Here is a 13817-nt window from a genome sequence, read left to right as displayed (position 1 = left end):
TTGTTGTAATCTAATAAGCTATCTAACTGTCGTAATGATCACTGTTGTAATCTAATAAGCTATCTAACTGTCGTAATGAACATTGTTGTAATCTAATAAGCTATCTAACTGTCGTAATGATCACTGTTGTAATCTAATAAGCTATCTAACTGTCGTAATGAACATTGTTGTAATCTAATAAGCTATCTAACTGTCGTAATGATCACTGTTGTAATCTAATAAGCTATCTAACTGTCGTAATGAACATTGTTGTAATCTAATAAGCTATCTAACTGTCGTAATGATCACTGTTATAATCTGATAAGCTATCTAACTGTCGTGAATGATCACTGTTGTAATCTGATAAGCTATCTAACTGTCGTAATGATCACTGTTGTAATCTGATAAGCTATCTAACTGTCGTGATGATCACTGTTGTAATCTGATAAGCTATCCAACTTTAACATGTTGTTACATGTATTTCAATTAATATTTTAAATTAATACTTGTCCTAAAAATATATTAATTAACTGCGTTGTTAGCACATTGGTGTAGTGGTGTAATACACGTGGAATGGTAAAAATTAAGTTCAAGGTCTTCTACTACTAAACGTGAACCAAAACAATAACATTAATTGCTAATGTTGGATAATATGGTAAGAGTGTATAGAAATAAAAAATAACGCTAACAACCTTATTTCTTTACAGAAACTTATTGCCTGCATTTGATTAAAAGCCAAATACGCAATTAGGCCAGGAATTAAAAGAAAAACAGTGAAAGGAGCATCAAAAGAAGGTTATGATATATTTGCTAGATTTGTTTGTTCTTTACTAGGAACGTCTGCACCTACAATGTTTAATCGATATATGTTATGAAAAGTCCATCATTTTATATCAACGATCCACTACTACTAATGTTAACATCAACGTAGAATTGAATTAACTTCCTAAACGACGATCTTTTATAAAGATACGAGGACATAAACAAGATTATTGATATTGTTACATCTTTGGTCGTTAGTTAATTTCCCGTATAATTTCTTTCCGAAGAAAATTTAGCGATACAAGTCCTTTCTTAAATAAAACTAGTTTATTCTTTCTCAATACAACTTTGAAATTCACTTAACAAACGCTATAATTCACAACGAACGACACACGCGTTTGACCCAACAATACGTCTCTATCTCTGTGTGCAGTTCAAATGCATTACATTGTTGCCGTCACTTCTTACCGGTCTTATATATACAAGAATATCGCATATCTAGTAACCTCTCGAGGCTTCAGGAAGGGACGTGAACGTTCGAGAATATGACGTGTTACTAAAGTCACGTGACCCCGCTGTCGTAACAATATCATCGTTCTAATAACTAAAATTTACTGCGTTAGAAAAGGGCTTTATGGGCTGTTTTCTTCTTTCTCGATTCTGCCCAGTTAGCTAAAGTTTCCATGGAAACTGTATATACGTGTCTGTTCCTTTGCAACCGTGGAATCGATACGTGACACATATTACGAATCTCATTTTACTATAATTACGAGTGCAAAGCGTACTTTTAGTTTGTGTTATAAGCACTACTTATGAGAGTTCATTCACGTACAGGGTGGGGTGGGGGAGCTTCGAGAGGGTTCGGCCGAATTCCCCTTTTTTGTGATATAAATAAAATACTGCCACTAAGTCCATGTTCATATGAACGTTCGACATCTGCTCTCCGCCGTTCGAATGATTATCTGTGGTGTACCCAAACCGAAGAAAGACTGAGTGCTCTAGCTTTAATACATAATCATTATGGCACTGCTATCAACATTGAAACTGTGTGTCAGATATTTATGGAAAAGCACCCCAAAAGAATGGAGCATGCTAACATGTTATTTCAGTTGTGCATATATGTACGTATATGATAGTCAATGTTTGAAATAGCTAATACACTACTGTTGTACATAATTGTTTAAATTAATAATATAATTTAATATTTAATAACTACTTTGTATGTAGATAGTACAGTACATTATTATCATAAAACATACATGTTTATGCTAATTTAAGTCTAGCTGCCCAAGCAGTTTTACAGCAGAATGATGGCTTGTTGACTTTTCATTGGATGTTTGTGGGTCTTATGTGAAAGGCCATGCGATTGTTTAAGCTATATTCCATGCAAAATTGCTTCTAAACTTAATCTCACAGTACCGATTTTTTTTACAAATTTTCTGGGGGTATGCCCCCAGACCCCCGTAACATAAGCATGCTTCGCATGCTGATTGTGCTCAGCACAATCTGTGTTGGCTTTTGATCACATCACAAAAATAAGGGATTCTTCCTAATACCGCGTTATGGTATTGGCATGAGATTAAGAATAACCAGAAACGATACGTGTATGGTCGTGTACATCTCTTTTACGAAAGTAATTTGTTTGCAGTGGGCAATATTTGCAAGAACATGTTATGTCAATCGAATTACAATTGAAAAAAAAAGATATAAATGAGTTTGAATTTCGTCCTATAATATATATTGCTGATTCCTAAAAAATATGAAAAACACACACAATTAAACCATTACTCCATCCCTAAAAAATGAAAAACACACACAATTAAACCATTACTCCATCCCTAAAAAATGAAAAACACACACAAATAAACCATTACTACATCCCTAAAAAAATGAAAACCACACACAATTAAACCATTATTCCATCCCTAAAACATTAAGAACACATACAATTAAACCATTACTCCATCCCTAAAAAATGAAAAACACACACACAATTTAACCATTACTCCATCCCTAAAAGATTAAGAACACACACAATTAAACCATTAGTCCATGAAACATGGATCATCTTATTTCGGACTAAAACTTTGACCTCAGAAGTCGTAACTAAACCTATTTGTCTTGAAGACATCTATAACCGTGTGCATAAGATTATATTTTCTTTCTGTTTGTTTATTGTTTTTTTTTATTTCGCGCAAAGCTACACGAGGGCTATCTGCGCTAGCCGTCTCTAATTTAGCAGTGTAAGACTAGAGAGAAGGCAGCTAATCATCACCACCCACTGCCGACTCTCGGGCTACTCTTTTACCAACGAATAGTGGGATTGACAGTCACATTATAACGCCCCCACGGCTGAAAGGGTGGGCATGTTTGGTGGAACGGGGTGTTTTCTTTCTATCAACTACATTTTTATTCTTTCCTGTAGCATTTACAGCTCTGTGTGAGACCCTTATGCGAGTAAAACCTTTAAAAGGTACAAACATAAAGCAGAGGTGAGAATATTGTAAAACTGAAAATACAGCTGTTTACTGTTATTCTCTAATCAGCAAACAATTCATTCTTAAGTATGTGTGAGCATGCGCACAAATTGTTTGTTTCTTAACTGAGCAAATCTGTGATAGATGAATGTAGCCAGGAAAGAGAATAAAATACGCGATACTTCATCGTAAATATCGAGAGAAACTTCAAATTTCAAAATAATTTGTATAAAACTTTACTGGGGGAGAGCCTCAAAACCATCTTAATTTATCAATTTTTGAATTTACAGCGAGTCAGAAACTAGTATCCGGGCGTCGCCTAGTGGTTAGCTGGCTCCACTTATGAACCTGAGGATTCATGATAGGTGACCCGTTACGGTTCTGCACTTTGGGGCCGTGGGTACCTTACAAGAGTAACTCTCAAATACCGCTATTTGATCAGCCAAACGTAACCCAAGAATTTGAGGTAGGTGCTGTTGACCAGCTGCCTTCCCTCTAGTCTGTCAGCTCGAAATTAGAGACGGATAGCCCAGTGTAGCACTTTGTACTAAAATTCTGAAATAGAGAAACAGTTACAAACACACAGAGAACCACACAGAGATAATTATTTTAAACATTTGCAGTTTTGTATTTAATAGAACTCATTTTTTATATGTGTGAGAATCGCTCTTAGTTATCATCATATTGTCTTGAGAATATAGAATCCATTAATTCACCCCTGAGAAGACTGAGAATATGAATGCTAAGTTACAGTAATCGTCATCAGTTGAACTATCAATCCTGGGTTAATTTAGAAACTTTATACTAGAATATACACTAACTCAATGTTAGGGATTTCATCATTTAAGTGATATTAAACTGATAGATTTGGTAATTTGACCTATGATTAGAAATTATCATCACTCACCCAGTGCTTGTCAAAATTACTAAAAACAAAGCACCTTTCATTTTCACACATGGTTCGTGATATTTCTGTTACATGTGATGATTTTTCATACAATAATTAAACTTACCGAATTAAGTAATTACTTTTAAAATGTCAGAACTTAATGAACCACAAGTGAGCTTGTGTTAAACTATTACATGTCCATATTGTTATGATGTCAGGTCCCTGAAAACTTAAGCGTTACTCATAAGAGGTTAATCATTAAAGCGCCTACATCCTCAGAGAGGAGTTGTACGAGGATGACGTCGAACTGACGTCAAAATCTTGTAACTCCAGGACAAGCCAGTTCTTATACTATAAGTGCTATTTATCTAAAGGAAAAAAAAGAGTTATTACCTAGAAACATTCTAGTATATGTATAACACAATCTAGAAATGTCATACTAACAGAGTAGAGGCTTGAGTGCTAATGCCCAAGAAACGTAAAAACCTTATATCGGTATTGGTATTTTTAACCTAGATTAGATACCTACAGGGTTGAGTCACAGCCCGTTCCTAATATAAAAAAAAAACTGGGAACTTCAAACCGAAAAAAAAAAAAGAATCACAAACGCGAAATACCTCTCAGAGCTATACAAACAGTATTAATATTGTCATTTTCAACCTGGACCACACTTTATACGTTCATAGATTAAATGGCCAGTCCAAAGACCCCCAACTAAGATTCAGGTATATCCAGTCCTAATTTTGAACAACTGACCAGAAGTAAAGCAGCTATTCAGAAACAGACACTTCCACAAAAGCTTGTTCCGACTTTCAACTCAATAACTGGATTGATTGTCACAATCAAATGCACTCCCTGAAGAAAGTACGGGGCATGTTCAGCAACATCGTGGCACAAACCTTGCACCTTCGATCCGCAGCCTGGCACGTCAATGAGCCTATATCTTAAATAAAACTTGTTTCTATTTTCTAACACTACTAGTCCAACATGGTAAACACGATTAATTTACTATCTATAATTCGTACTTATTGGTCTTTTAAAAATGTTTATATATCTTTCAATCATATTGATATATTTTAGCAAACGCAATTCACCAAGTCTAAACAAAAACTCTAACAACTGCCCAATGATATTACTAACTAGTGGCAGTTTTTAGCTATCGTAGAGTAGTTCTGATGAAATAAGTAGTCTATAAAAGAGGCATAGTGGCATGTCTGCGGATTTACAACGCTAGAAACCGGGTTTCGGTACCCGTGGTGGGCAGAGCACAGATAGCTCTTTGTGTAGCTTTGTGTTTAACTACAAACAAACAAAAACATTTTGTTTGTTTCTTAAATAAATAGTTGACTTCGGCCCCCTTTCGGAGAAATAAGCCGTTGGCTACAACAACACTTATTACGGTGTGAAAGCTTTTTCCAAGCTAGCGAATCATATATAAGCTATATTTTTAGTACCACTTTCTTTATTCAGTCCTTTAGGTTTTTTCAAGGCCTAAAATTTGTGATGGAAATCATGTAAACTGCAGATGTTTTTACATACATAATTTTATGTACATATTAAGTTACTCAACGCTAATGAGTCAAATACAAAATAAGGATGAATATTGTAACGACAGCGGAAGTCACGTGACGCTAGTAACACGTCATGAGATTCTAGAAGGATCATGTCCGTTCGTGGCAACTCTAGTCTTTTCTACGCGCCCTCTATTCTAATATATAAGCCGGCAAAAAAAGTGACGGCATAGATAATTGCAGACAGGCAGAGATGGAGACGGACAATTGAGTCAAGCGCGGTAGTGACAGTAAGTAAAGTGCGTGAATCTTTGTGAATCATAGCGTGTGTTTAAGTTAAAGTGACTGTGGAAATTAAGTGTATTGTAAAGTTGTATTGAGAAAGAATAAACTAGTTTTATTTAAGAAAGGACTTGTATCGTTTAAGTTTCATCAGAAAGAAATTATACGGGAAATTAACAAACGAACACAGAGACGTAACAATATAATGCAGGTGTTTAAGGTTAGGCGTGTACTTGATATTAAGTTGTAAAAATACTGATTTAACAATGACTTGTTCGTACATGAACCACAAAAACGTTATCGTTTTAACATGTGTAAAATATGATTAACAAAATTTAAGCGTATTTCATTCTCGCTAACACATTGAAACGTGTTCATGATTTATTCATAACGAAATATTTATAAGTAATATAGACAAAGAAATTAGAATTTAATCGCTTTAGCATTGTATATATATATATATACCCTGTCTGAGTATAGAATCTCGTTTGAGTACCATAATAATAACGAAGATTTAATATCTGGTAGATCTATGATGCAACTTCTCTTACCTGTCGATAGGTGTCTTCAATCGTTGGTATATAGCTCTCTCTAAACGTCCCCTGAATAAACCTTAACACCAATGAACTTTTCCCAACACCTCCTGCACCAAACACGACTACTCGGTAATCGTTGCTTTGTTCTGGCATTTTATTTCTAGGTAGTATTACCTCCTGGAATAAGAAATAGTAAGTTATATATATATATATATATATACATAAACCACAAAAAAATCTATGTGTCTATCTGTCTGTTTGTCCGTCATCTAACTACTCCTAGATCGCTGGGCCAATCTCAACCAAACTTTGTAGGATGATAATTTTGAGCAAGGGGCATGTTATTGGGTCCACAACCTCACCCCCATTATTGCTGTTATTGAGCATTTATTATCTTTGACGTTATTTAACTACACTCGTAGATGGCGCCACGTCTTTACACAATAGAAAAAAAAACTTTATTCAATTTTCTATAACACAACATGCACACAGTCTTATATATTTCAGATAGCGCGCTAGCACTCTCTATGGAAGAATTCAATGAAAAAATGTCCGCCACTATTGCAATAATACATAAACTCAGCTGAACTACTTTTGCCACTATCTCTTCCTACAAAGTAACCCTGACCATCGCACATTGTGTATCATGTTTTAATTATATGCACATTAAGTTATTAAAGCTTATACAAAACTTTTGGTGAGGCAATAATGAATATTACAATAATATGTTATGTTATAAATAAATTTTGTGAAAGTTAGTATTTTTGTGTTATTTATCATAGCATCCATTCGCACATTTTTTCAGTTCATAATTCGGACAAAGGACGAGTCTCTCAGCTTGTATTTTATATTTCTCACTAATAATTCATTTTTTAAAAAATTGATAAAGATAAAGTAATTGAACTTTATATGAATCATGTCATAACGTAGTGCCATTGATAAGCAGCCATAATGTCATGAGGTATTTCACAATGATTATTTTTGCACTTAACAAATGCAAAAGTTGTCATGGATATGTTGTGAAAGCAATATAGTTTGTTTACTAAAGATAGATAAATAGGCTTGATCTCTGATCTTATGTATGATTTATATACAATGCCTTGTAAAAGTATTCACCCGCTTCAAAGTTTCCACATTTTGTTGCCGTCTGAGCTTGCAATCATGAAACTTTCAAATTGTACTTTATATTTAGAATTTATACAATCTACTCTAAACTGAGAAGGCTAAAAAACGCCGATATTATGTAAGTAAGTTAGATTTTTAAAGAAAATTAAAATATTCAACCCCTTTGCTATGGTAATCAGTTCAGGTGCAAAAGATTAGTTTGAAAGGTCACAAAATTAGTGTAATTGTCTCTGTCTGTGTGTAATCAAGGTGGTTTAACTTGACTTCAGAGTAAATGCATCTGTTCAAGCCACAACTCACATAGTGATACAACAAACAAACCATGAAGACCAAGGAGCTTTCCAAACAAGTCAGGGATAACGTGGTAGAGAAACATATATCAGGAGAAGGTTACCAGAAAATCTCAAAGTCACTTTGAGTATAATGAAGTCCGTCAGTAAGAAGTGGAATGTGCTTCATACCACACAGTCACTGCCCAGATCAGGCCGCCCTTCCAAACTAAGCAGCCGGGCAAGCAGGAAATTGGTTAGGTGTGTCACTGTAAAGCTAACAATGATCTTGAAATATTTGCAAAGTTCCATATCTGAGATGGGAATCAGTTTCATATATCGACAACATCCTTGTCCTTGCACAAAGCTAGCCTATATGGGTGAGTGGCAAGAAAGAAACCAATATTGTAAAAAGTCATCTTAAATCTCGTATGAAGTTTGCAACAAAGCATGTATATGATACTGCAGACATGTGGCAGAAGTGTTTATGGTCAGAAAAGACATAAATTGAGTTTTTGGTCTGAATTCAAAGTGTTACACAGCAAGCGTAACACAGCACATCACCCAGTCAACACAATCCCAACTGTCAAGCATTGTGGTGGCAGCATCATGTTACGGAGATGCTTCTCATCAGCGGGGACTAGGAAGTTTGTCAGGATTGAGGGGAAAAATGGATGAGGCAAAGTACAGGCGAATCCTAGAAGAAAATCTACTTGAGTCAGCCAAGAATCTAAAACTAGGTCGAAAATTCACATTTCAGCAGCACAAGGCCAAAGCCACACTGGAATGGTTTCAAAAGAAGAACGTAAATGTCCTAGAGTGGCCCAGCCAAAGTCCTGGCTTGAATCCAATAGAAAATTTATCGCGAGACTTGTAGATTACAGTCCATCAACGATCCCCAATGAACTTGTCAGAATTGGAGTAATTTTGTTAGAAAGAATGGGCAAAAATTACACCATCCCATTGTGCAAAGCTGGTAGAAACCTATCTAAAAAGACTCACAGCAGTAATTGCTACCAAAGATGCTTCCATCAAGTACTGACTTAAGGGGCTGAATAAGTATGAAATCAGCAAATTTCAATTTATATATTTTCTTTGCAGGTTTGCTGACAATCAACTTCCTTTACACATAACAGTGTTAAGTTTGATCATTAGAGTTTTGAATGAAAACAAGTTCATTAAAAAATTTATATTATTTGTATTTCATCAAAATATAACCTTTTTGGTAGAGGATGAATACTTTTGCAAGGCACTGTAATCTTATGTTATCTGAGGCCACGATATTTTGTCTATAGACTGCTTGCCGCATATACTTTGGAAAATTTTTTCAACTGTGTAGAATGGTAAATATTCCATAAATAACTCTTCGAAAACAGACTTAAAGATTGTGTTTCATGGGGACTTACTTAATAAGGCGGCCTTCTTATCAGCTCAGCTATCGGCGTTTTACATAACTAACTCCAAGCTCTCTAATGACAGAGTTTAGAATTACGGCTCATTCACCCAAGAATCCAACAAACAAGCCGCTTTATTCAGCCTGTGTGAAGCCAATGAATGTTTTTACTTGAGATGGGTGTGTTGACACAATATTTTAAAATTAAAACTATTATAAGCTTTTTTCATCTTTGTTTGGATAAAATCAAAGAAAAACAAGCACATAGACAATTTTGTTTGCTGAATATGCCCACTCTCTCTATACGATAATCCCAACTCGGTGTAAATTCATTTCATATGGGTGAAAACTATCATAATCTAAGTATAGTTTGACATATACAGCTTTAATGTGAACGCTATGTTTTATTCTTCTTCTTCGTTTCAGCTGACATACCTCGTGTAATGAAGAAAGAAACAACAAGCAAATATCCTCCCATTTTTTTAGTAAGGGTTTTGTTTCGAAGTAAACATGATTACAGGAGAATGCAGGTGTTTCATGGTATGTTGAAGCTTTACCTTGATAGTGAGGTTGTAGAAATGTTAATATTTTAGATGTTACCAGTAATATAGAACACAACAAAAGACCAGTTTCAAACAATAGAATTGCCTAAACAATTACTAATTTCATTAGCAAGTATATTATTTTGAATTAATTTCTTGTTACCAAATATTTTCAGTGTGCCGAATGTATGCTGCACGCTGTTCTCTGTATGCCATAAAACAATGCAGTTTGATTGATTTTGTGTTATATTATTAATATTTTTATGTTTAAACACGATTCAAATAATCTATAGAGTCTAGACGCAACCATCTTAGTTTAATATGAGTAAACCATCTTTCAAACTATATTGAGGATTAATATAATACTTTATAAAATCCACACTAAATGAATAATAATGGAATCAGGAAAAACAACCAGAAAGAAAAACCTAACTCAAAAAAAAAATATTCCAATATCAATATCGAGTGACAAATAGAAATAACTGCGACCTTCAATAATTAACTCTCGCTCTTAGTGAAGCTGCTGCAGAGTATTTATTCATAGAGTAGGTCACGAGAGTTCAACCTCATGTGTTCATAAATTTACATACTCTTCTGCTACATTAATAGTATCTATACGTCACCGCTAGGGAAGCTGGTGTCAGTTTTATCATACACACATATATTTACTCAAAATACAAATGATTATGTAGAAGGTGAATTAACGTTTTAATGCAACTAAATATTCATAGATAAACTAAACGATAAAAGGAAATAATAAATGAACGATAAACACAACCAATAATAGAAATGTAGAATATGCTATCTCACATGATGCTTTTGGTACCACTTCCTCTATCTTTGATCGTTCGTAGTCTCATGGTCTTAATCACTCACTATTACCCTATATTACAATTTGCTTCGTAACAAGCTCCTTTACAAGATGACGAGCTCAGTTTTAGACCACATATCTTAACACATTTTCTACAGACCTTCCACTGTACGAGAACATCAGCTTCCCAGACCACCTCTAAAGGACAAAATAAAAACATTTATCGGGACAGCATCGGAAAATATTTATGAACAGGTGATCGAATATTTTCCTCTCGTTTGGCTGGAGGTTTAGTTTCAGGACCCATTGCTCTGTAATGGCTCTGCTGTAAGAGTTTTTTGTTTTTTTTTACTTTCACAGAGAACTCTGAAAGTTCCCTTCATCGAAATGTTGTGTCATTCAGTTCTACAACGTTTAAAATCTCGCTATACAAATAACCTTCCTTGGAAAAAAATAAATTGACATTTGTCTCCAATAGTAAGTCTCACCGTGGAGGCATTACATTGTGGGATGTGAAAAAATATATATAGAAGCTGCTGTTCTCATGCTCTAGTCACAGTAAAAATAAAACATGAATAAACTACTAAAGACAATTTGTAATAAAACAGATAAATAGTTGACTAATTGGTTGTATATTGAAGGAGGGGCAAATAGATGTCTAGCATTGCAGTGGAACAAGGTGGAACTCTCGATCTTTTACTAAACCTGAATTTTTATAACGGTAAAATCGGGTTTCGATACCCGCGGTAAGTAAAGCATAGATTGTCCATTGTGTAACTTTGTGCTTACCAACAAAGAAATAAATCGAAATTCCATTTATTAGGTATAACTTGATTTACTTCTATCATATGTTGGAGACCAGTTAGCCATTGATTATCGTACAAGAACACTAAATAAATGTCTTTATCTTCTTCCTGGTTCAACCATTACTATCTTCAGTAGAACGATTACATAGTTCAAATTGTATTAAATTAATTTGATTTTTTTCTTTTGTTTTCAAAGTGGATAACATGTATCATCTAAGCTAGTTTCATGTATAGGTAACGATAATTTCCATTATTATGACTCAATGCAAGTGTGTAAAGCTAGAAAACCAACAAAAGAAGTGGCTAAATTGGGATTTTAAAAGAGGCGTTACTATCTTTTGTGATCCACTTTGTAGTAGCATGGTCCAGTCAGAAAACTAGGAACACTAATATCTTGAATCGTCATGAGGCAGAACGCCGTTCTGGACCATTCAGCCCATGTTTAAGCCCTGGATATTAGACCAAAAACCAACAATCAGTGTGGAAATACAAGACCACGAAATTTTCATTCATTGTGAAACCAGGTATACACTTCATGCAAGAGTGTACCATTAGCAAGTCAATACCAAGTATAAGGATGTAAGGCCAGGAAACCAACAGTAAAAGTGTAAAGCCTGAAAGACAATATTCAGTATGGAAATGTAGGATGAGGAATCCAACAACCGAGAGAGAGTTGTAAGTCCAGGGACCCAACTTTCAGTGTACATACTAAGATCAAGAAACCAATAGTTAATGTAGAGTTGTAAGTCCAGGGACCCAACTTTCAGTGTACATACTAAGATCAAGAAACCAATAGTTAATGTAGAGTTGTAAGTCCAGGGACCCAACTTTCAGTGTACATACTAAGATCAAGAAACCAATAGTTAATGTAGAGTTGTAAGGCCAGGGACCCAACTTTCAGTATACATACTAAGATCATGAAACCAATAGTTAATGTAGAGTTGTAAGGCCAGGGGGGGGGGACTCATTGTGAAGCCCAAGACTAGGCGAGGTCTGTTATATATATAATTATAAAGAATTTCAAAATTGTGAACATTGAAGCTTCTTTATTATCACGTGAAATAAACCTACAGAGGTGAACGAAGCAAATTAAAAGTGGGGAAGGATTTTTTTGCCTGATCGAAGCAAGGGAATGTGTGCTACAGGAATAATTGAGAGGCACCCATTACGGCTGGGTTCTGGGGCTCACCTTAGGCCCTAGATTAAATTGTATGCATTCTCCTGATTCTCCCGAGAGAAATTTTCCTAATTTGATGCATTTTTATTGGGACAGATTGAAAGTGGGGGCCAGACCCCCCCCTGTTCCCCAGCTTCCTACGCCATTGGCCTATATCAACTACTTGATTTTGATAAACAGAACTTACCAATAGCGTATTCTTCCAAACCTATTTAGTCGCTCTTTAAGTAAATGTCGTCCACAAATGTCCTCGTAGCAGAGAATGTAGTATATTTAAACTTTAGTCCTATATTCTCTATATTCTTGGCCGAATACCATAATAAAACAACGAAACCCAAATCTTGTCTCACAGCAGTAGAGTGCACATATCTTTAACAAACAAATATATATATAGAAAATATAAAATAACTTACCTGATGAGAAAGAAAATTATAATCTCCAAAGAAACGCAGAATTATTCAGTAGCAACAAGATTTATTTCTTTGTCAGTTCTGAACCTAGCCAACTGAATTTGTATATTTTCGCTAAGGTGATAGCAAGATCGTGAATACTGACGTTTTAAGACTCATGTCAGTTAGAGTAACCATCACCATGTGTGAAATCTGAAGATATCAATGAATGGGAGAGAAAAGCGTAAATCGCTTTCCCTTTGAAACTTTTACTGCCTTGTAGTGCGAACTAACAGCGCAGATGACGTCTGTGTTTCTATGGAAACTGTATAATAACTTATTGATCATGAACTATACCTCAAGGACATGTGTTAAGAGTTTTTCCTAAGTATGTCCTAACACCCACTACCTCGAGATCCGGAATTATGAGCGTGGGAAAGATCTCAATTACCACTTTAATCCATTGTATCAAAACATTATCAAATCCAACACGGATGAAAGAACATGAAAATTAGATGATAAGTAGAGAATGGTTTCACCACGCTAAAACCCACGCCGTATAAAAGCGGGCCTACCAGTGAAGCCCACGAACCTTGTTGAAAAACTTGGTCTTCTATTTCCAAGTTTACTAAAGTTATTATTTATTCATTACAAAGGTACTATTATTAAAGATAAATACTGAAACTGAAACTAAAAGAACACATTACAACAAGAAAATGTAAATAAAAAAGGTGTGGTACTGATTTCGTTTGTTACAGAACTCTACATCAAGTAGATAAATATTCCACAAAACTGTAAAAATAGAGAAAAAACTGAACGAAAAGGACATTTGAGAACCATAATGCAACTGGTACATATGGAATAATATG

The 13817-nt window shown here is 34.9% G+C and overlaps 1 protein-coding gene across 1 annotated transcript in view; it reads right to left on the bottom strand.

The window, feature by feature from the left end:
• LOC106472492 (GTP-binding protein Di-Ras2-like) overlaps positions 1 to 13202 on the bottom strand; it is an 18295-nt gene extending 5093 nt beyond the window's left edge. The window contains exons 1-2 of the mRNA XM_022401075.1: positions 12973 to 13202; positions 6452 to 6613 (exon numbers count right to left, since the gene is read on the bottom strand). Coding sequence (XP_022256783.1) covers positions 6452 to 6589 — 138 coding nt within the window. The 5' untranslated portion in view covers positions 6590 to 6613; positions 12973 to 13202. The remainder of the gene's footprint in view (positions 1 to 6451; positions 6614 to 12972) is intronic.
• Between the last annotated feature and the right edge of the window lie 615 nt (positions 13203 to 13817).

Source organism: Limulus polyphemus, unplaced genomic scaffold (assembly GCF_000517525.1).
Source record: "Limulus polyphemus unplaced genomic scaffold, Limulus_polyphemus-2.1.2 Scaffold5380, whole genome shotgun sequence".
Classification (NCBI taxonomy): domain Eukaryota; kingdom Metazoa; phylum Arthropoda; class Merostomata; order Xiphosura; family Limulidae; genus Limulus; species Limulus polyphemus.
Note: the sequence above shows the minus strand (reverse complement) of the source record. Positions and strands in the feature narration are given on the sequence as shown.